The 23,224-nt window shown below is 45.8% G+C and overlaps 1 protein-coding gene across 1 annotated transcript; it reads left to right on the forward strand.

Moving 5' to 3' along the window:
• Window positions 1–1,180: 1,180 nt before the first annotated feature.
• Window positions 1,181–18,026, forward strand: LOC129021540 (putative BPIFA4P protein). Its single transcript, XM_054467076.1, has 9 exons — window positions 1,181–1,216; window positions 5,758–5,871; window positions 6,879–7,026; window positions 9,093–9,197; window positions 10,086–10,235; window positions 12,703–12,784; window positions 13,401–13,464; window positions 15,292–15,371; window positions 17,603–18,026. The coding sequence occupies exons 2-8, from the start codon at window positions 5,772–5,774 to the stop codon at window positions 15,330–15,332; spliced, it is 690 nt and encodes a 229-aa protein (XP_054323051.1). The 5' UTR covers window positions 1,181–1,216; window positions 5,758–5,771; the 3' UTR covers window positions 15,333–15,371; window positions 17,603–18,026.
• Window positions 18,027–23,224: the final 5,198 nt, after the last annotated feature.

Genomic DNA, 23,224 nt, shown 5'->3' on the forward strand with positions numbered 1-23,224 from the left:
GACACCTTCTCACTGCAATCACAAGAGAGAAAGGATGGAAGGGCAAAAAGGGACAAATGCTGTGTCCTCATATGGCAGAAGAGAAGTGGAGGGGCCAGGCAGCTATCTGAGGCCACCTTTATAAGGACACTGTCCTATTCATGAGTACAGAACCCTTATGACTTAATTGATTCCCAACAGGCCCCACCTCTTAATACCACTACTTTGGGGTTTAAGTTCCAACATATGAATTTTGGAGGGACACATGCATTCAAACCATGCGCTTGTTTTAAGACATCTTTGCAATTAAGGCTTTAGTGAGGTCCTAACCTTTCAAATGGTTGAGCACATCTGTTCTGAAGTCTTCAAGGAACAAACATCTTCAGTGAGATAGAGAACAGTTACCCCTACCCTGCAAGGAAACCACAGCTCTGCTTTAAATGGAGGAAATTGTGATGTAGTGTGAAGGTTACAAGCTTTCGTAGAAGGTAGAACTAGATTCAAATCCTGATTCTATTATACACTAGCTCTAGGACCTTGGGCAAGATTTGTCTTCTCTTGAGTCTTAGTTTCCTCATCTGTAAAATCAGGCGAATTAGTTCTTAGATGATAAGGATGCATTTGTGAAAATTGCCTGTCAATATGAGCTACTATTATTATAGATGGAGAGACAGAGACCATGAAAGGGCTTGGGAGCTGTCCAGCATCAAACAGCAAGAAATGCGCAGCGCCATGCTAGAACTCAAGGGTCTGGGACCACAGACCAGTAAACTGAAGCTAGGACACCCTCTGCCTCCCCACTCACAGAATACCGAGTGACTTCCTTCCTCGGAGTCACCAGGCCCATCTCGCTTATTGTACAGATGAGAAAAGCATCTCAGAGCGGAGCAGGGATGTGAATGTGACTCCTGCACACCATCTTCCCACTTGCAGCCCCCCTCGGTGCTCTCCACACTCTCTGCACCTCTCCATTTGATGGCATTTGTGATGTACAGATTCAAATATGTTGTTGACATTCCCCCGGGCCTTCCAGGCAGGAATGTTTGCTTTGGAGGTATTGGATAGATGTGGTAAAATCAAGGGCTTTCCATCAGCTTCCTAGCTGTCCATCACCCAGTGCCACGTCTCCCCCAGCAATGGGATCACTTGCCATTTATATAGTCTGCCCCCCTACAGAGTCATCTGGAATCAACCTACAGAAGCCACAGTGTCTCAACAGCACACCAGAGAAATCCAGGTAAGCACAAGGCAATGGCACTCTCCAACCTGCCTCTTCATCAGATGCTGAACCAGACTAAAGCTTTTGATACATGTTACCAGTTATTACCAATTGTGTTTGGTTCTAGCACAGAACATGAAAAATCGTGGCTTCAATCATGATGAGAAGCCCAGAGTTAGGCTGGCAGAGCCTGCTATCTCCTTCCTTGGCTACCCCTAGGATGTGGCTTTCATCAGATAACTGCTGGGCTCCAGTCGTCATGTCTTATATGTAATCGGGAAAAAGCAGGAGAGGAAAACAAAAGCATGCAATTTGCAGCTGGGTCAGCCACTCTAGAGAAGTTTTTAAGAAGCCCCAACCTACAATTTCCATTTAAAACTCATTGATCATGCCTGGTTGCAAAGAAGGTTGGGAAAGATAATTTCTTTGTTAAGCACATCTCTTCCCTCAAAAATAAAAGGATTCTGTAAATAAAAAGGGAAGAATGGGCATGTGCCCTCAGCTCTCCAAGCTTCCGTTTCCTGCTCTGTAAAGGAAGCATGTCAATAACTGTCTCATAGGATTGGGATGTTGTAAGGAATTGGGGCACTCCTCCAACACCCAGCAGGAAAGATGCTCCCTGGCCACCCTCCCCTCCTTCAGACTGTCTGTGAGTCTTCCAAGGGTACTCACTGTCAGAACCAGGGAGGGATAAAAAGGAACTTTAATTTGCAAGTCCAAAATTAACTTCTATTTAGTGGCACTAGGCTAAACAATTTTCAAAATGCTTCCTGAATTCTCCTAGTAACCTTTTTGAGTGAGATGCAGATTAAAGTATAAAAAACTAAAAGACAGGAGAGCCAGGTGCTAGCCACTAACTACAACTGGACTTAGGAAAACTTAACCCTGATCGGAGCCTCAGTGTCCCATCTGTAAAATGGGTATTGGGCCAGGTGCGGTGTCTCATGCCTGTAATCCCAGCACTTTGGGAGGCCGAGGTGGGAGGATCACGAAGTCAGCAGTTTGAGATCAGCCTGGCCAATATGGTGAAACCTGTCTCTACTAAAAATACAAAAAGTAGCTGGGCATGATGGCAAGCACCTGTAGTCCCAACTACTAGGGAAGTTGAGGCAGAAGAATCGCTTGAACCCGGGAGGCGGAGGTTGCAGTGAACTGAGATCGTGCCACTGACTCCAGCCTGGGTGACAGAGCAAGACTCCATCTCAAAAAAAAAAAAAAATGGGTGTTGGGTGGGTAGGAATGAGTCCAAATGACTCCTTTGTTTCCCCCCATCTCCTTTAGCTTCATAGAGAACCTCTCAGAGTGACCCTGAAGCTGACTCTACTTACCTGGTATCCCACGGGTACTGCCCCAAGATGCTGAAGATCTCGGGCCTCCTTATCCTCTGTTGGTTTCTTGCCCTGTTGTCTGCTCAATATTTGAATATTTAACTTTCCTGTGGGTTTATTATATTGTATATTTTAATTTCTTGGCCTTTAGTCCCTTGGTCATTTTTTAAGCATGCACGCCTTGTAAATTTTTATCGGATGCTGAATATGGTGATGAAATGACATTATCTTTTTTCCAGAAACAAAGATGGCAGAAAGATAGAGCAGAAATGGATCATGACCCTACCTAGGCTTAGCTTTGTGTTTTATTAAGTAGAACTATTTTGGTCTTGTTCTTACTTTTAGAGGGAGACTATTTCTAAGGTGTGGCCCTTTCTCCTAGAGCACAGTGCTTTATGTCTTCACTGAGAGCTTAAGATGTGTACCAAGGTTCCTCCCATCAAAGGGGCCCCACCTCCAACCAGCGCTTCCTTCCCCAGCATCACACAGTGGATGTGCTGATGTCTCTGTTCAGCTTTTTAACTTTCAGCTGCTGTTTTCTGCCACATGCCTGAGGATCCCACACTGCAAGGGTGCAGCTTAAAAAGCTGAGATTTCAAGGCTCCTTCCCTGGGGAACTTCCTCTTTGGGATTTTGCCCCTCAAGTCCCAGCCACTCTGGTAGCCCCGAATTCCAACTTCTGTCTCCTCATCCCTGTAAGATTAGCTCTTTTTGCTTGGACCCTGGTTGACATGTTGGAAAATGACCTCAGGCAAAAGCTGGGGTGAATATGGAGCCCGCCTTGAATGATGCCTCTTTCTCAAGAATCACAGGGTTTCAAATTGTGCCCATGTAGTTGCTCATGGATGTCCTCCTTTGTTTTTACAGATTTCCATCTCTTATAGTTGACTTTAATTGGGAGTGTTAGTCTGATGCAAGATACTCTGTTGTGATCAAAACCAGAACTCTGCAGATGGAACTTGAACTTAGATTTCATAGGGACTGTGCAACCCCTCATTTGGGGTTCAGGGATAGGGTGAGAAGGATGAACACAGAGAATGCTTCAATACTTATAAAAACAGGCTGGGCACGGTGGCTCACGCCTGTAATCCCGGTACTTTGGGAGGCTGACGCGGGCAGATTACCTGAGTTTAGGAGATCATGACCAGCCTGGGCAACACGGTGAAACCCTGTCTCTACTAAAATAAAATAAAAAAAAAAATTAGCCGGGTGTGGTGGCTTGCACAGAGGTTGCAGTGAGCTGAGGTTGCAGTGAGCTGAGATTGCGCCACTGCACTCCAGCCTCGGTGACAGAGCGAAACTCCATCTCAAAAACAAAACAAAACAAGACACCACACACACACACACACACACACACAAAACAAACAAACAAAACACACAAACAAACAAAAAGAACTTCAGGGTTGGTTATTCCTAGAAAATGCTTCACGGGTTATAATGTGGCAGGTAAATGCAGAAAAACACCTAAGGATATTCCTGCCGGTGCCATCTGGGGTAAAAACATGAAAATAGCCCAAAAGAGGAGACATTCCATGAACATCAGTCAATACGTACCTTAGAAAATTCTGCAGACAAGGAGGTAGACAGTCCTGATGTGCTGTCACCTGAATAAATGCTTCTGTAGAAGCATGACAGGCCAATCCTTGTTCTCATCATGTTACATGAATGCACACCTATGGAAAGAAAAACTTCCGAAAAAAGATACAACAGAAGTTATCTCTGTGAACTGATTTTTATTTACTTTTTTCTCTTTGTACATACCTTTATTTTCTAATTTTTCTACTTGCCTAAAAACAGATCACCCAAATTAAAATGTTAAACCAGGCCAGGTGCTGTGGCTCACGCCTATAATCCTAGCACTTTGGGAGGCCAAGTCGGATGGATCACCTGACGTCAGGAGTTCGAAACCAGCCTGGCCAACATGGTGAAACCCCATCTCTACCAAAAATATGAAAAAATTAGCTGAGCGTGGTGGCGGGTGCCTGTGATCCCAGCTACTTGGGAGGCTGAGGCAGGAGAATTGCTTGATCCCAAGAGGAGGAGATTGCAGTGAGCCAAGATCACACCATATCGCACTCCAGCCTGGGCAACAGAGTGAAGCTCTGTCTCAAAAAAAATAAATAAAAATAAATAAAATAAAATGCTAAACCAAATGGGTTACGAATTTACATGAGAATAGTGACCAGGGACTGGGCTGAGAGTCTCCTTGGAATCTGTCAAGTGTCTAAGGAGAGAATCGGTCCCTACCAGCCTCTACCTGTTAGTCTCAGGTCCCAATGGGACCATTTGCACTGGCATTTGGTTGAAGTCCCAGGAAGCCACACAAACACCTTCATGCACCTCCTTTCCAGGAGGTGTGGAGGATGTGTCAAGATCTCGAGGGCCACTCCTAGCCCAGGGAGTGTGCCATTCAAGCGGGCACAGTAAATGGGCCTGCAGTGTCCACATACTCCAGCCCTGGTCCCTCAGCCTGGGCCCTTCTTGTCTGTGCTGAGGAGCCTACTCTCTCCCACCAGCTCAGGGAGGTAAGCCCTTGAAAATGTCAAGTGAAAATCATGATCATAATGATGCATCAGTACAGTGGTGACCATTTGTGAAGCACTTACAATGTGCAAGGTACTGTGCTAAGTGCTTACGACAAGAGCAAGAGGAAGGTATGAGTTTGGATCCTCTGCATTTTCCATATGAGGAAAGCCTAAGGTATCCAGCAAGTAGGTGGCAGAGCTGGGATTCCATCCCAGGTCTGTCTGTCTCTGAAGCCAGGGCATATCACCACCACCATTTTGCTGTAAAATGAAGATAGTGTGTCCTGCATAACATCGTGTGGTGAAGCAACTTGAGCTAAATCCCACAATCCCACAGCTGCTAACAGGTGGGGGTCTTCAGAGACCATTGTCATAAGTCTAACATTATGCAGCCTCTCGCAGCAGCCATGAGCAGCCCTGCTGGGGAAGGCAGTGTCCCTGCGGGAAAAACTGTATGTCCAGCTTTTGGGTGTAAATACAGGTTGTGTGGCCTTGGGCAAGTGACTTCATCTCTTGGACCCTCCCTTTCTTGCTCTAAACTATGAGGAAAAGCAGGTCCCTCCCTGAGCCTCAGTAGACCCATCTGTAAAATGGACATAGGTGAATGGGTCCATATGAGTTCTGTGGCCACTTCAGATCTAAGCTCTGGGAAGACTCTCTGAGAAAGTGTCCTTGCAAATGACCTCTTTGCCCTGATCCTCCACAGGGACCTGAGCCAAGATGCTGAATGTCTCCGGCCTCTTTGTTCTCCTCTGTGGGCTGCTTGCCTCATCCTCTACACAGGAGGTCCTGGCTGGAGTTTCTTCCCAGCTCCTTAATGGTGAGACTGTCCTGCTTTGGGGCATGCAGAACCCTGAGCCAATGCCAGTTAAGTTCTCATTAGCAAAGTGCCTGGGACACAATTAACACTATTAATTGTTAGCCGTCCTGACTGCAACATCGTTTAATCCTCATTTTCCGAGCACTCCCTCTTTCCTGTCTCTTTGCTGTGCTTTATCTATCAAGACCCACCATCAAAGGAACCAGCTCTACATGGACTGGTCCCTGTCCCAGCCTTTGTACCTGCTGTTTCCTCTGCCTGGAACACTCTTCCCCTGCCTGTCAACATAGCTGCCTCCCTTCCTTCAGGTCTCTGCTCAAATGCCACATTTGCAGAAAGCCCTTCCTTGACCTCCTGCGTAAATGAATCCCTCACCCTGCCTTTTATTTTTTCGTCATAGGATGGACTGATATTCAGCGGCATGGTCATCGTGGTTAAAACATTGAAATTTTGGGGTATACTATTTGTGAAATATTTCCTGCTTAGAGACTCTCCAGGTGCCCGCCATTGCCCCAACCATCCCAGCTTCACCCCCAGAACTCTAGCTTCCCCATGAACGAAACAACTGTGGAGTTAACACCTGGCACAGCCCGGGGAGCCCAGGACCTGGATCCAGAGCTATGGCCAGTGCCCCTGTTGAGCTCACTGCTTGCTAAACACTTTGAAACCAACCCCTTCACAGCACTTGTTTGCACCGGAATCCTGCCTGTTCCTTTATTCTCCACTTTTTCATCTGTCTCTCCTTAGTCCCGTAAGAATGCCAGCTCCATCAGGGTGGTGCCCAGGGTGGTGAACAGACTGGGTGCATGGCCCGGGTGCATAGTAGGCCCCTGTGAATATTTGCTGGATGATTATGTCTAGAACTTGGCCCAGAGTCCAGCAAGCCAGAAATAGCTGAACTACAAGTCAGAGCCACATAGGGGACATGCTCGGAGGTCAAGGTTGTATCTGAGGATCTTCAGCATCTAAATGTCTACTTGGGTTTGGGGGTGGGGCATTCTTTACAGATTTGACTCAAGGACTCCTCAGGTCAGACTTTCTTCCCAGCCTGCAGACAATTGGCCTCCAGAAATCATTGAGTAGTGCCTTCGATGGTGTATCAGGCCTCCTGGACATCTTTGGGCCTCCACTCACCAATGAGATCGACACTGTTAGGTGAGTGGTCTCTGATCACCAACCACCCCCAGTCCAGGCTGTCCTGGTTTGTTGGATTGCTAGAGTTCTCCCCACATTTCCTGACCTTGCAGAGGCCCTTCCCTTGCAAAGAACCTTTCCAACTCTGATGGCCTGAGATCCCCTGGTTGGGAGAAACTCCCACGGTGGGAGGCTAGGGGAGGGGCTAAAGACACAGAAGTTCAGTCCCCTTGTCTGGGAAGAGGATGGCTGCTCACCAGCTGTGACAGCATCACCAATCTCCCCCTTTCTCTGAGCCTCAACATCTGCCCTGTTCAATGGGGAATAATAGCTTCTACCCTCAAGGGGCTGTCGTGAACATTAAGTGAAATAGTATGTGTAAAATGTTTGCACATCTTCCTCTCCTCAGTAAGCATCCAATCACAGGTAATAAACAACAACAACAAGAATGTGGTAATCCTAACACTAGGTGATGCTGGGCTTTAGGGTTAGACTGGCCACCAGAATATAGAAGACCTGGGTCCCTTGTCTCACAAGCATCCTAAACTCAACATGTCCAAAACTCAACTGCTGACTCCCACCTTCATCCCTGCCCCAACCTATGCCTCCCTCTGCCCAGCCCATCTTACCTAATGGCAACTCCATCTATCCAGTTGCTCTGGCCAAAAATCATGATGTCCTCCCTGGCTCCTCTGTCTCCTTTGTACCTGCCTCCAGCCTGTTGCCAAACCCTCCCTGTCACTTCTGCCTTTAAATCATACCCAGGCATCTCACCACTTTTTTTTTCCACCTCTGATGGTCTGAGCCACCATCATCACCTCACTTGACTTACAGCCCCAGGTTATCCTGCTTCCACCCACCAGCACTCATCTCCTCCATTCTGTTCTGCCAGTATCCAGAAAAATCTTTCTAAGAAGTGGAGCCGACCCTGTAACTCCCTTGTCCCAACCCTCCAATGTCTTCTCTTTGCCCTCAGAACCAAGCCCAAAGATCTTACCACTGGCGCTCAAGGCTCCCCGCAATCTGGCCCTGGCTACCTCGCTCACCTCTTCTACTAGTCTCGCCTCACTCTCTGCCTGCTAGCCACATGAAACCTGTTGCTCTTCCTCAAACACACCAGCCACATTTCAGCCTCAGGGATTTTGCGCTTGCTCTGTCTTCTTTATTTTTACTATTAATATTGTTTTGAGATAGGGTCTCACTCTGTCTCCCAGGCTGGAGTTCAGTGAGTGGTGTGACCACAGCTCACCGCAGCCTCAACCCTGGGCTCAAGCCATCCTCCTGCCTTAGCCTTCCGAATAGCTGGGACCACAGACACATGCCACCATGCCCAGCTAATTTTTTGTTTGGCTGGTTGATTTTTTGTTTTGCTTTGTTTTGTTTTCGAGACAAGGTCTCGCTCTGTCACCCAGGCTGGAGTGCAATGGCACAATCACGGCTCACCGCAGCCTTGACTTCTAGGCTTAATTGATCCTCCTGCCTTGGCCTCCCAAAGTGCTGGGATTACAGGCGTGAGCCACTGCATCCAGCCTTGCTCTGTCTTAAGCCTGTCCTTTCCTTCTCCTGGCTATCGCATGACTCATTCTCACTTCATTCATGACTCTGCCCAAACGTCACCTCCTATGATAAAACTTCCCTGACTACCCTGTCTGAAATTCCACGCTTCCCAATATCACCTTCCATCTTCCTGATCCTGTAGGGCCTTTTTTTTTCACCGTGCCTATCACTTTCTATATGTATTTATTTACTGGATTTATTCTCCTATACATACATACCTGCTCCAGCATCTGCTGTATATGGCTTTCAGTCTTATTCACTCATTGATTCCAGCCTGCTTGGTGCTGGGCAAAGTGCTGAATGTGATTATTCTGAGCTACATTAAGGTAAGAGCTTCTTTTTGCTCAGGGATATATTCCCTGTACTTATAACACATAGTAGCTTTGCAATAAACTACCTGGTTAATGAATGAGTAACCATATTTGCATATATTCAGCTTCTTTTCTGCAAGGGACCTGCCATTGCACAAAGTGAGGTCCACCTGCAGCAGGAGCCACAGCCTCCCTGTGTTGTGCTATTTCTTCACCCAGGATACAGGTGAAAAATCCTCAACTCCTCCAAGTCTCCATTGAGAGCACTCCTCAAAGAAAGGAGGCCACTGTACGAGTACCATTCACGTCTGAGTTGATTGTGCAGTAAGTCACAGCTATAGGTCTCACAGGCTCCATCGGCTTTTGCACAGGAGTCAGGGGATGTGGGCAGAGCCCTAACCAAAGGGCTCAGCAACAGACTCTCTGTGTGGTTAGAGCAAAACATTCACCCTCTCTGGGCCTGAGTCACCCGGTGTGTAGAATGAGAGGCCTGCAGAATACTTGAGTGCTCCAAGCTTGGGGCCTCTCTGGGGAAAGCAGAAGAGTTGAGCAGATTTCCTCTCCCTGCCTCATCCAGACAGCCCCCACCTTCATTTATTTGGACTTCATTAGTCTACTTAGTTCTGATTGAATGTAACCGAAGACAAGAACACAGAATCACCTCTGGACCCCAATTCCGTGGCACTATTGCCTAGAGATCACCCCAGGGGCTGCATCTGACCCACTGATATATTTTGTCTGGTTTGCATGGTGCATCTGCAGAGGCCAGGCATTCTCCAGTTCACCACAGCCTTTACCGCTCCCTGTGAAACTAATTGCCCATCTACTTCATTCATTTCCATTTCAAGCCTGGCCATCAAGGCAATGGAGTTTGAGACCTCTAGAAAAGGACTTTCCAAGGTCAGATGCAGTTTCCCAGTTTTGATAAGATGTCATACTTAGAATCAACATTTTCCTTCTTAACTGTCCCCAGAGCCAGAGGTAGCAAGTATTAGTTAGACTCCCTGAGTGCAGAACCCTCTGACTTAGCCACTGGCTGGATGCGTGACTTGGAGAAGCCATTCCCATTCTCCAGAACTGAATGGCCTCTTTTGAAAAATGAGAAAATGACCTTAACAGGGTGGTTTTGAATAACCCTAGTTCTAGAAACAAATGAGGACGTGGTAAGCTCTGAGCTTCTCTCCCACTTGCCTTACCTCTTCCCTCCTACAGGCTCCTGACCATGAAGCCCTTCACAGCTAATATCCAGTCAGATATAAAAGTCCAGATTCGTTTGGAGAAGAATGTAGGTGGCAGATATGAACTTGCCTTTGGGAACTGCAGGCTCTTGCCTGAGGCAATTTGGATCCAAACTGGAGTCCAGTGAGTTCTCAATCTGTCTTTCTCTGTGTCCAGCTGGTTATGATGACGTCCCCAGTGAGGTTTCACCTGAAAGATGTCATCAGAAAAACAATACCCTACAAAATTAGGCTTTTGTGTGTATGGTGATGTGTGTATAATAAATAGGACTTTCTGTGTCTTTAAAATTTTGTTTTTTACAAGAGTAATAATTCTATCGACACGAAAAGAGACTTACCAAATAGTACTAAGCAAAAAAAAAAAGAAAGATTGCTTGGCCATTTGTTGATAGGTTATTTCTAAACTTTTTGGGCCTAACCAGGTGGCTCATGCCTATAATCTCAGTACTTTGGGAGGCCAAGGCAGGTGGATAGCTTGAGCCCAGGAGTTCAAGACCAGCCTGGGCAACATGGCAAAACCCTGTCTATACAAAAAATACAAAAATTAGCCAGGTGTGGTGGCGGGCGCCTATAGTCTCAGCTACTAGGGAGGCTGAGGTGGGAGGATCACTTGAGCCCAGGAGATTGAGGCTGCAGTGAGCCATAAGCATGCCACTGCACTCCAGCTGGGGCAACAAGCAAGACCCTGTCTCAAAAAAATTAAATTAATTAAAAAGATAAACCTTTTTCTAACATAAATAACCCAGAACATTTTGATACAGGAAACTTTTCCAAAATAGAATTATTTTCTTATTGTAGATTTTTAAGATTATTCCAAAAGTATACACAGTTCTACAACTTCTAAGTTTTAAGGCACTGCCAAACCACTCACCAAATGCCTTACCAATGGAACTGAACCAAGTGGCGTGTCTGTAGCTGACACTGGGCAGTTTTGTCCCATATACAATCAATCCCAATTATTCTCTTTTTCACAACATTTATTCTTTTATACATACATACATTCCCCAAGCATCTGCGATAGATGGCTCTCAGTCTTACTCACTCATTTATTTCAGCCTGCTTGGTGCTGGGAAAAGTGCTGAATATGATTATTCTGAGGTACGTTAAGACAAGATCTTCTTTTCACTAGGAGGAAAATCCCACAAATGCTATTATTTTCATTACTTTTACTACCAGTAGAAAAGGATTTCATCATTTCTTAGTCTCTGATATTTCCTCTTCAGAGAAACTGTCTTCAGAGGTTTTGCCCTTTTATTAACTAGACTTTTAGTGTTTACTTCTAAATTTATAATCTCTTTTTAAAAATCTTCTTTTTAAATATTTTTTTTGAAACGGGATTTCACTCAGTTGCCCAAGCTGAAGTGCAATGGTGGTGCAATCTCGGCTCACTGCAAGCTCCGCCTCCCCAACTCAGGGATTCCTCCCATCTAGGCCTCCTGAATAGCTGAGATTACAAGCGCAGGCCACCATGCCCAGCTAATTTTTGTGTTTTTTGTAGAGACAGAGTTTCACCACGTCTCCCAGGCTGGTCTCAAACTCCTGCACCCAACTGATCTACCTGCCTCAGCCTCTCAAAGTGCTGGGATTATAGGCAGGAACCACCACACCTAGCCCTTTTTAAAGTTTTTTTTTTTTTAAATTAAGGCTGATATCCACATTTAGCTGAATCCAGTGGTCATCACCAGTCCATTTTCTATCCTGTCTTCTTCTTATTTTGATTCATCTCAGTTGCTCACTGTTTCAGGAAAGATCTGGGTGTGGAATGCTTTCTGCACCCTTGCACACCTGGTCCTGTCCTCCTGACATGCTCAAACATAAGTGAGAACCAGACCAGATTCACAGCCCAACTCCCCTTCTGAAAACTCTGCAAATACCTCTCTCTCCCGTGATATACTAAAGAAAACATGTCCCTCTTTTGTGAGGAATTTGAGACCTCAGGCTGGAAGCAGTAGATCATAGCTGATTTCTATGCAAACTCTTTAAGAAATAAAGACATAAACCCTTTGACTGAGAATAAAACAGATTTACCCTCACCTGTTAAGGGTTAAGGACTGAGTCAGGAACACAGAACACAAGGACACCTTTATGCTATTTCCTGCTTCTTTCTCCTTTCTCCCAATTAAAGAACGATGTTACACTGTTCCTTCCATGAAAGCATTGGCCCTCTGGCAGAGGAGATAAGTTCTACTGTAGTATCAGGTAATCAGAGAAATGGGAAAGTGAGAAGGAAGGAGAGAACTCAGAATTGGCTAGGATGGTCAAGAAGAGCTTTCTGGAGGAAACCAGTTGGCTGGGCCTAACAAAGTGATAGAATTTGAAGAAGGCATCTCCAGAGGGAGATGCAAAATAGTCACAGAAAAGATAATGGTGAGTAACAATGATAAGGGCAAGGTGATTTAAATTGGAAGATTAATTTTAAAGAACCCTAGAGTGTGGATTGGAGCGGTAGGACACAGCTGGGTGATGGAATGCCATGAAAACAAGGAGTAGACTTGAAGAAGTTCACGGGCATTGAGCAAAGAAGTGATGGGGATAAAGGAGAGTCTGAGAGAAGTTAATCTGTTCTGCATATTTTCTGCCTTTTCATTTAGACTCGCCCCAGCAGCAAAATTTGTTGTGGCAAACATAGAGAGAAACCTGAAAAACATAGTAGCCCATGATCTGGGACAAAAAGTAAGTATGCAAACCCAGATTACTTCCATTTTTGAGCTGAGACTCAGAGCATTGGGGGGTTGGATCTTCTTAATGAAGTGGGAAGAAATCTTCCAGGAAGGAAAGTTAGGGAGAGATGGAGTGGCATCTATTAAGTTCCCATTCTGCAATCAGGCACTGGTAAAGTATTTTACAGACATTATTTAATTATTCAGGTCAAAATCAGCATCCATGTGACCAGAAGTAAGTAGATAAATCTCCCCAAAACTCAGTTTCCTTATCTGTAAGATGGAGATAAGTAATCACAAAATTAACATTCACTAAGCACGCAAACACTGCGCTAAGTATCTGAAACGAATTTTCTTATCTCATCCTCCAAACAATCTCATACTCCAGGTAACAATATCATCTTCATTTTCCAGATTTAAGTTGCAGAGAAGTCCAATGACTTACTCAAGTCATAGAGCTACCAAGTGGCCGAGCTGGCTTGTGACCCTAGGGCAGTCTGCCCCCAAAACCCATCTACTTGGTTGTCCCCAGAATAGGTTGGCTTAGGAGGACTTGCCTTGCTCACTCCCATTTAGGTGTTATTAGTGGAGCCCTCCTCCTGATTTTTGCCTATTTCCTTGTCTTTCAGGTGTGTTCTGTGATTAATAAATGGCTCTACAACCTGGACCAGCATGTGGTTAAAGAGTTGATTAGTAAGTGCTGGAGGTGGGAAGGGACAGAAACACTCCGGAAGAAAGCTCAGAACCCTCCCTCACCCTTTGTATTTCATTTCCCCTTACCTCACTCTGGCACTTCTCCTAGACCAAAAATCTCTTTCCTGCTGAAGTAGAATGGTCCCTAATAATAACAATCTTAATAATAAACTCAGCTGACATTTACTGAGGGAGCCCAGTGTGCCAACATGAAGCACTGTGCCTGCGCTAGCAATTGAACGTGCACCTTTAGCTAAGGACATGCTGGTTTCAATTCTATTCTTGTCCCCAAAGCCTAGAGCAGCTGAGATGTGAATGGAAACTTCTCCAGGGGAGAAAATCTTCCCAAATCTCCCTTTGTCCTCCTCTAAAACTGTATGATGTTAAATGATGGGCAGAAAATTAGTCTGTTTTCAACCCAGACAAACACTGCCTCCTTTCAGTAGTCCCTACCTCAAACATCCAAAGTTTTCATATCTGCCAGAACTCAAAGCAAAAAATGCAAGATTGAATCTCAGCAGCTCAGGCTCCCAGCAGGACTCCAAACTTCCTCCACCAAAAAAAAAAAAAAAAAAAAAGGCTGAATAGAAAGATATATGCCTTCACTCACTGAATATTCACTAGTCCTGCCGAGTGCTAGATGCCAGAGTTTCTAAAATTCCTTGAGTGGCTCTCCCAGCAAGCAATTTTCTGACCTCTGCTTATTCCATTGACTGGAAAGTCACTACTTTTTTTTTTTTTTTTTTTTTTGTGAGATAGAATCTCACTCTATTGCCCAGGCTGGAGTGCAGTGGTGCAATCTCAGCTCACTGCAACCTCTGCCTCCAGAGTTCAAGCGATTCTTCTGCCTCAGCCTCCCAAGTAGCTGGGATTACAGGCAGGCATCACCACCCCTGGCTAATTTTTGTGTTTTTAGTAGAGATGGGGTTTCATTGTGTTGGCCAGGCTGGCCTTGAACTCCTGACTTCAAGTGATCCACCCACCTCAGCCTCCTAAAGTGCTGGGATTACAGGTGTGAGCCATCACCAGTGAGCCCGGCCAGAACTTACTACTTATGAGGTAGGAAGCTTGAGGCAACTAATCTGGATGAGCCTAAAAACTCCCAAAGCTTGTGTTTCCAGGCCCACTCAAATGAATGAATGGGACAGCTCAACCAACACCTTCGCTCTACTATGGGCCATCACTTCAGAGAGACGGCCAGGTGACTGGAGACTCCAGCTGCAGTAATGGCACCTTTCTCCACCGTCTCATTCCAGTTTAGGAGCTCTTAAGTGATTAGCTTGGGAGGAAGTTGTTGTTCCTAATCTGTAGATAAGGAAACCAAGATCCAAGAACTTTAAGCAATTTGTCCAAGATTACTTAGTAAAAAATAATAACAATAAAAGCTAAATGCATATTAAGTGCTTTACTATGTGCCAGGCTCTTTGCAGACTTTATATATGTTAATTTAATCAGTCCACACAATTCTGTGAACTAGGTATTATCACTATCTGCGTTTTAAAGATGAGGAAACAGAAACAAAGGAAGATCAAAATGTTTGCCCATATTTCCATGGAAGAAAATGTCAGAGCCAGAGTGAACCCACATCCTCCAGCTACAGAGCCCACGCTGGTAGTCATTGTAGTGCGTGGATAAAGAACTGTCAGTTAAATCATCCAAGACAGCCAGTGGCAAATAAGAGCTTCCAGCCTCAGCCTTCTGTCTCCACACCTTGGGCTCATTTCTCATCCCCATTCTGCTCCCAGTGCTGCTCCAAGGGGGAAACTTCCCTGGCCTCTCTGATATTCCTCCACCTCCACTGTCTGAGGTATCTCTTTTGCATTCTAGATCTGGTCCTGCTGCAGGAAAAGTACCAAGTCACCATCTAAATGTCCCCAAAGTGAAGAAGCTATGTTTGTATCAATCCGGTAAGAAACCAGAGCATGTTTCCATTTCCTAGTGATGTCCTTTGGCCTTTAGGGTCATTATAAGTGTGTTAATCATTCATTTGTTAAATTTTAGTTAAGCCTCTACTATATGCTAGACTCTATTCCACATGTTAGGAATACAGCAGTGAACAAGATGGACAAGGAATCTGGTTTCCTGGAGCTTGTATTCTAGTTGGGAATACTAACAGTGAACAAGGAAATAAATATATAGTCAACTAAATTCCAGAGGATGGTGGATATTCAGAAGAAAACAAAGCAGGAGGATGTGGGCAAAAGTAACTGGGGTGGGGGCAAAGAGAGAGAGATCAAATTAATATAGTCAGACAGAGGCTCTTTGGGGAGCAGACATTTCGGCTGAGCCCCGAATGATAAGGCAGAAGGACTTGTGCCAAGGCCCAGGAAAAAAGTATCACAAGCAAGAGGATGAACATGTGCAAAGTCCCTGAGGCAGGAATGAATGAACTTGCCTTTTTGAAGTAAAGAAAGGAGGCCGACGTGGGCTGGAGTGTGTAGGGAGCTCAGTTGTAGGAGACATCTTTACAAGAGTAATATTTGGCAGAGAAAAGGAAGGGAGTTTCTATAAAAGGAGATGTCATTATTCATTCATTTATCATGTATATATTTGCAACTGTTCGGTGCTGAATACACTCTGCTCTGGTGTCACCATCTCAAGTCTCTCAAAAATGGCACATCCATCACTCTCTTCCCTGCTTTACTTTTCTTCATACCACTCATTATTATCTGACTTCCTACTATATTATTTGCATCTTTTCTCTCCGCCTCTTAAAAGAATGTAGACCTCATGAAGTCAGGGACTTCATCTATTCCCTGTTTTATCCCAAGTTCCAGGATTACAAAAATGAATCACACTTGGCCCCTGACCTCAAGAGCTCCCAGCCTAGCAAGAGATAAAACAAATAAATCAGCAATTTCATGTGCATTGAGGTGCTCAGTTGAGGTTCTATGGAAGTAGAGAGGCAAGACCCAGTAGCCAGGGGACTTCCAGGAGTCTTTGCAGAAAAGGCAAGATTTAAACTGGGTATTGAAAAATGATAAAGACTCACTTTGTGGGAAAAGACATTATAAGCAGAGGATACCACATGTGCAAGTACACAGAAGCAGGAAAAGGTCTGATGCTCTGGGCAATGGGGAGAAGCTCTGGGTGACTGCCCATAGGAATCATGAGGGACAGAGGTATCCTCCCCTAAGGAGTAAGGATAAGCATGTAATAAGCTATGCTGTACACATGCTTTGTGAGAACAAAGTCACATGTGATGAATCAGGCTGTAAGAAGGTACAGTCCATGACAGGGGACATAAAAAATTAAGTGCCCAACACCATAATGGAATCTACATTCTTGAGTTAATTAGCTTAGTTATGTAATACTCTAAATCAATGTTATCCAATAGAAATATAACAGGAGACACACAAGCAATTTTGAATTTTCTAGCAAGGCCATCTTTAAAAGGAAAAAGGAATAGATTATATTAACCTTACTAGTTTATATTTACCCACCATATCCAAAATATTATCATTTTAACATGGAATCAATATAAAAGTAATAAAATATTTTACATTCTATTTTTGCAGTAAGTCTTTGGTGTGATGTGTATTTTATACTTACAGCACATTTCGATGTGGACTAGCTGCATTTCAAATGCTGATATCCATGAGTGACTAGTGGCTACCATATTGGACAATGCAGCTCTCTCTAAGTAAATTGGCTGGCAGTTTCAAAACCTTGAAAGCCCTAGGGCATCTCATGTATTGCTGCCAATATATCTAGGCTGCCACTTAGCACAGAAATCCCAAATCTGTGACCCCCCCCCCATATTATATTCGGCTCACAGACATGTTTGGTTTAGCCTATAAAGTGTTTTATACATGTGACTGAGTTGCCAATATTAAAAGTAAGAAATATGTCTTTTGATTAACTAGGGCACCTGGTGATATTTTGTATTATTGTGTTGTGAAGTAGGCCAAGGCGACGAGGAAGAGCCACCTTAATTGATGAGAGGAAGTCCAGGGAAACAATGAGAAAACGTTATCCAGAGAGAGGCAGTGGATGGGTGTCCCGACAGGAATAGACTGCAGCACCACGGACAGCAGTCATGCCAGTGCGGAGGGAGAGGGCAGAAGCGGGAAAGGCTGTCAGTTCTGACCGGAAGAACGGGTGTGAAATTTACTAATACCTGGATTATCTCACACAGAATCAGCTTCTGCATCCTAGTCTCCTTCCCGGAATGTCCTCCACACTCCAGGACACCACCTGCGTAGATCGTGTTGATTATTCAGCTGATGCCTGGAATTGCATGACCCACCCTGGACCAAAAGATCCCCTGCTTCTCCGGGTATGGAGGTTATTTCCCTGTAAATCCTGACCAGAACCCATGTGCTGATTCCCTGTAATCTTCCCACAATAAATTTTTAGCAGCTCTGAACTGCAAACTGTCCAGCTTCTACAGCGCCATGTGGATGGGGGCAACATAGCCAGAGATGGTGGTGGGTCTGGTCATGATAACGAAAGTCTGGAAAGCAGGGGAGGATACTTGGGTTGATTTATCCATTATCTCATAAATATCTGAACACTCTGGCATGATGTTTCCCAAAGGCTAATTAAAATTTTAAAAAGGTTTCCTGTCTTGTCTGGGATGTTTTCTGAACTAATTTTGTGACCTTGGGTGGCTCCATCCTCTTGGCCACAGTCTCCTCACTGTGCAGTGGGAATGTTGATCTCATCTTCCCAGCGCCCTCAGGCAGGAACAGCCTACAAAGTTGTGATTTATGGGAGAAACCTTATCCTGGCCCTGGTAACTCCATTTTTCTTCCCTGTATCACCAAACTTCCCAAAACATATGCTGCTATTCACTGCTTCTCCTTCCTCACCTTCAATCCCTGCTCAGTTTTTTTTTTTTTTAAGATGGAGTTTTGCTCTGTCATCCAGGCTGGAGTGCAGTAGTGTAATCTCGGATCACTGCAACCTCCGCCTTCTGGGTTCAAGAAATTCTCCTACCTCAGCCTCCTGAGTAGCTCAGACTACAGGCGTGTGCCACCACGCCCAGCAAATCTTCGTATTTTTAGTAAAGATGGGGTTTCACCATGTCGGCCAGGCTGGTCTTGAACTCCTGGACTCAAGTGATCCACCTGCCTCAGCCTCTCAAAATGCTGGGATTACAGACGTGAGCCACTGCAACCAGCCATCATTTTTTTTTTTTTAACAATATGGCTTCCTTCTTCAAAGTATTATTCTAATTTAATTCTCATGATAAACCTAAGAAGTAACTGTTGTTTTCTCTTGAATAGGTGAGAAAACTGAGGCTCAAAGAGGTGCAGTGATGTGTGCAAGCTGCACCTCTAATAATGAGAGAGTCAGGACTCAAACCTATGTCTGCCTTAGAATGAAAGTTTGGGTCCTCACTGGGCCTGTGGGCACACTGTTCGTGTCCATATTCATGTTCCTGACCCCGTCCCCACCACTCTCACCTTGTCTCACTTGCTCTGGTCACACTGGGTTTCTCGTGCTGCCTCCTCAGCTTGTTCCGACCTCAGGGCTGAACACTGGACTGGATTTTTAACTGTCCTGTTCACTGTTTGGCACATGGAGGGGCTCAGTGAAACCTGCCAACTCCCTGATAAATGCTCCCTCCTGGGAGCTGCCACACACTGCATAATAGCATGGAGAATGTTGCCCTCAGAGTCACACAATCCCTCTCCCAAAGACAGTTCCCCAATTCCCAGAGGATCCAGGTGAAGAAATTTAGTGCTGCAGCTATCTCCAGCAACCATGAGAATTTAGGATCAGCTAAAGCAAAATGAGCAAATATTGGGTGACACATATTTGAGAAAATTAATAAAACGGGGATTGGGATCCAAAAGCGGAAAATGGAAGAAGAGAGAAAGCAAGTTTGGTCCCTTTGAGAAAGGCAGCAGGAAGCAGAAGAGAAGCCAGGTTGCTTGAAGAATAAAATTAATGATCAAACAGGTTGAATGTGCATTTTTAAAAGAAGGGCCCATGCCTGTTTCCTCTTCCTACTGGCTGACATTTAAGGGCAGGTGAGGCTGTGCCTGGCTGGTTATCCTTAATGACCTGCCTTCCTCCTTTCCTCCTGAGAACACTCCTGCTAGGTAAGCCCCGGGGCTTGACAGGTTGGTTCCTGCCCTCTTGTGGTCCAGAGTGTTCATGGTTATGGTGAGACCTGCAGTCTTCAGTCCATCTGGTGGATCAACTCTCTGAAAATGTTGGTATTTGCCATGTGTGTCCCACAGAATCTTAGTGGCCTCTGCAGTATATAAGAGGAAATGCAGCTGGACAGAACAGGCTTGCAGACCCCTGCCGGGGAAGGTCAAGGGTTTTAAGTGAATTTATCCAGAAACAAGGTACAGCCTGTCAGAGCTAGGTGGCCCAAGTTCAAATCCTAGCTCCACATTTACCAGCTGTGTATCCTTAGACAAGTGACTCCAGAGTCAGGGCTCAACATCCATCTGCCCTTATTATTCTTCCTGCCTCTCCTTGCAATGCTTGTGGCTGGGGGAATGGGGCCTGAGGATCATGTTGGGCAGCAGAATGGGGTGTGGGATGAAGCAGTTGGTGGGGAATGAGCAACAGCTCCTCTGAGCTCCCTCCTGCAGGCCAGGCTACCTGGCTCCCATCCGAGCCCCACCCCTCCCCAGCTGGGTGGATTTGGGGATTTTACTTAACATTTCTGTGCCTCTGCAAAAGGAGGCCAACAATAACAGTACCTACTGCAAAGGGTTGTGTTGAGAATTCAATAAGTCATTACAGGTAAAGCACTTAGCTTGCCCCTAGAGCTCAGTTAGCACTCAATAACTGTTAGCTGGTATCACTGTTATTATTTCAACTAAGTGGTGTTCACACACCGTGTGCATCAGAATTGTCCAGAAGCTTATTCCCAGGCTCCCCCTCACAGAGCCTGACTCAATTCATCAGAAGTGACCTAAGAATCTGCATTTTTACAAGTCCCATCTCTCCCTCCAAAATTCGGTGATGCTCCCCTGGAAATTCCAGCTTTTCCATTTTCCCTTTGTCCTCTCCATGCCGCCCTCAGAACCCAGAAAAGGTCAACTCTTCTTTTGTCAAACCCAATATGCCATTCAGAAACGGTCCCCACTCTCTCTTCCCCTGCCATTTTAAGGAAATTCGCCTTTGGATTAAAGTTCTAGCCCCTAGTTCTGTGTAGTTGTTAAGCATATGTATGTTAAACATATATATATAAAGAATGGAACGAATGAATGACTAGATAAATAATGAATTCCATTCCTTAGAAGAGTAACTCTCAAAGTATGGACCGAACCCCCTGCATCATCTCCCTAGGGTGTTCATTCCAAAGGCAACTCCCAGAACCTCCCCCCAGCCCCTACTAAATCAGATTCAGGAATCTGCATTTAATGCTTCTGCCTTCTCTGCTGTTCCCTGGAGTTTGGGGACCTCTGCCTTTTGCTAGAGACTGGAATTTCCTTAGAGCCCCAAAGAGGGGAAGTGGCCACCCCAATTGGCCGTTGGAGATCACAGGTGTGCATAAGCCTTCTTGGCCCAGAGTTCTGCCAAGGGAGGTTCCTGCCTCCTTGTCCCACTGGACAGCTCTTCCTGCAGCCAGGGATGTGAGACACGCCCTCTCCCTGGGCACATGGGTACAGACTTCTCACCCCATAGACAGCCACTGCTGTCTTCCTTTCTTCCTCCAACCTGCCAAGCCCTTTCCCACCTGAGGGCCTTTGCCCTCATGGTTCCCTCGGCCTGGCTCACCTTCCAAATTTTTATACTCAAGCCTGGCTCCATCTCCTCCTCTTCTCCTGGGCTCTGCTCGAATGTCACCTGAGACCTTCCCTAACCCTGGTCTAATGTGGCCTCCTTGCTATTTCCAATCTCACACTAAGCTTTTTCCCCTTAATACAATTTATGGTTATTTGGTTTCTTGTTTATTTCACCTTGTTCTGATTCCCTCACCAGCTGATAAGCTGCTGGGGAATAGAGTGACTGTTATTCCGTAGAGTCAAGCACAGTGCCTGGCGCACAGTTGGCCCACAGTAAATAATGGTTGGGTGGATGGATAAATGAATTTTTTTCAAAGTCAAACTCCTTGAAAGCCAATTTCCCAGGAGAGCAAGGGTTTTACCATTGAACCCATGGGCATGCCTTAAGAGGTCCATGACAATCCTGGTACTGTGTGCAACATTTTTTAGCTTGGTGCGTTTTTTTTCCTAAAAGACAAACCAAAGCTTCCAGTGCATTTTCAAAATGTCCCCCAAGAAGGTAAAGAAGCTTGTTTTAAGGAAAGCTATTTGGAATAGTGGAGGAGGCTGCTAATGTGTGAGGCTCAGTGGTGTTCCACAGCTCCAGTGTCCAAGGAAAACAGTGTCTGAGGCAGTCCTGGGGAAGGCAAGAGAGCCCGCTGGGATGCCAGCTCAGCCTCTTCCTGGCTGGGAGCTTAGGCAGCCGCTGGGTTTCTCTGGGTCCCCGTCTCCTCACCTTTGTGGCATGAGGGCGGAATGAGACAGACCACAGAGCAGGCTTCACACAGGGAACGGGTCCCAAAGGAGAAACGCAAGCCCCGTCAGCCTCCAGGTAGTTGCTCATTAAGGAGCAGTCCTCAATCCACCACCATCCTCCCTGAGAGCACCAGCGTCGGGTGCCCAGCCAATCCGGGCTTTTTCCCTTGAATGTCAGCTAAAGAAACTCCACCTCCTCAGGGAGGTCTTTTCCCTGACATCCCTTTTCCCCCATTGGCCAGGTATCCCCTCCCTGTGCCCTCCCACGGTACCTCCCACCTCCTTCACCACTGGGCCATACTTCATAATCACATGCTCAGTTGCAGGGATAATGGAAGACTGTGTGTCTCCCCACTGGTATGTGCTATGTCCTCCATGAGGACAAGGACCCTGCCTGACCACTCTCTGTGGGATCCCAAGAGCCCACAGCTCCTGACACTCAGTGTTCAATGACTTTAGTGGTTTTATTCATTGAATGAATGACAGCAAAGCACACCATCTGAACAGCCACGTGCAAGCTCACTCCAGGACCATCACACCCTCACTGCTGTCTCAGCCTCTCTATCATTCCTGCCTGCCTTCTGGAGTTGCATTTCATTCGTGAAAGTACTTGATAGAGGTGGCTCCTGCATTCATTGCGCACGTGTCCCAGGAACCATCTCAGGATTCTTATGCTCCATGTCACTGACTCCATCAGCTTCCCTGGTTTACAGGTGAGGAAGGCTCAGAGGGGTAAGGACAAGGAGGAGGATCATCATAATAACATGGTTTTGGAGAACTGGCCCAAGCATGATTCGCTTTAATCCTCACTATAGCTCTGAGGTCTGCACTGTGATCCTTTTACAGACCTGGGAGCTGACTCCGCCAAGAGACAGAGTCAGGAGTTGAACCCTGGTCTGCGTGACCCCAAAGCACATGCTCTGGACTGCATGTGATCCTGCACCAAGTTGGCTTCAAATCCAGTCCCCAGCCCCTGAGCAGGGCCCTCTCATCCCTCCAAATCTGCTCTCTCTTGTCATGCATCAAGCTCTGAAAATCTATACCCTCCACGCTGTCCTTTCATTAGGCTCTGTGGCCCTGAGAACCACAGCCTGTGATGAGGTAGGACCAACAGCTCCCACGCCGTGTTAAGATGTCCAAAGAGCCAAGGACAACAGATTTGTTCCTCCCGACAATGCCCACTCTTCTCTGTTTTCTTGACAATAAATAACAAAATTCCAACCACTTACATAAAACCAGGAAGGCTAGAAAAATACATTTCAAAGTAAGTGATATTCTACAAACATCCCCAAGGGGAGCATGAACTCTGAGAAAGGACCTCAAAT

Source organism: Pongo pygmaeus, chromosome 21 (assembly GCF_028885625.2).
Source record: "Pongo pygmaeus isolate AG05252 chromosome 21, NHGRI_mPonPyg2-v2.0_pri, whole genome shotgun sequence".
Lineage (NCBI taxonomy): Eukaryota > Metazoa > Chordata > Mammalia > Primates > Hominidae > Pongo > Pongo pygmaeus.

What these genes read in the sequence shown, in the direction of transcription:
- LOC129021540 (XM_054467076.1), top strand. Translation starts at nt 5,772, where the DNA reads ATGCTGAATGTCTCCGGCCTCTTTGTTCTCCTCTGTGGGCTGCTTGCC. An exon ending in TTCTTCCCAGCTCCTTAATG is followed by an intron (nt 5,872 to 6,878) that starts GTGAGACTGTCC and finishes CATTCTTTACAG; the next exon opens with ATTTGACTCAAGGACTCCTC. An exon ending in CCCATGATCTGGGACAAAAA is followed by an intron (nt 12,785 to 13,400) that starts GTAAGTATGCAA and finishes CTTGTCTTTCAG; the next exon opens with GTGTGTTCTGTGATTAATAA.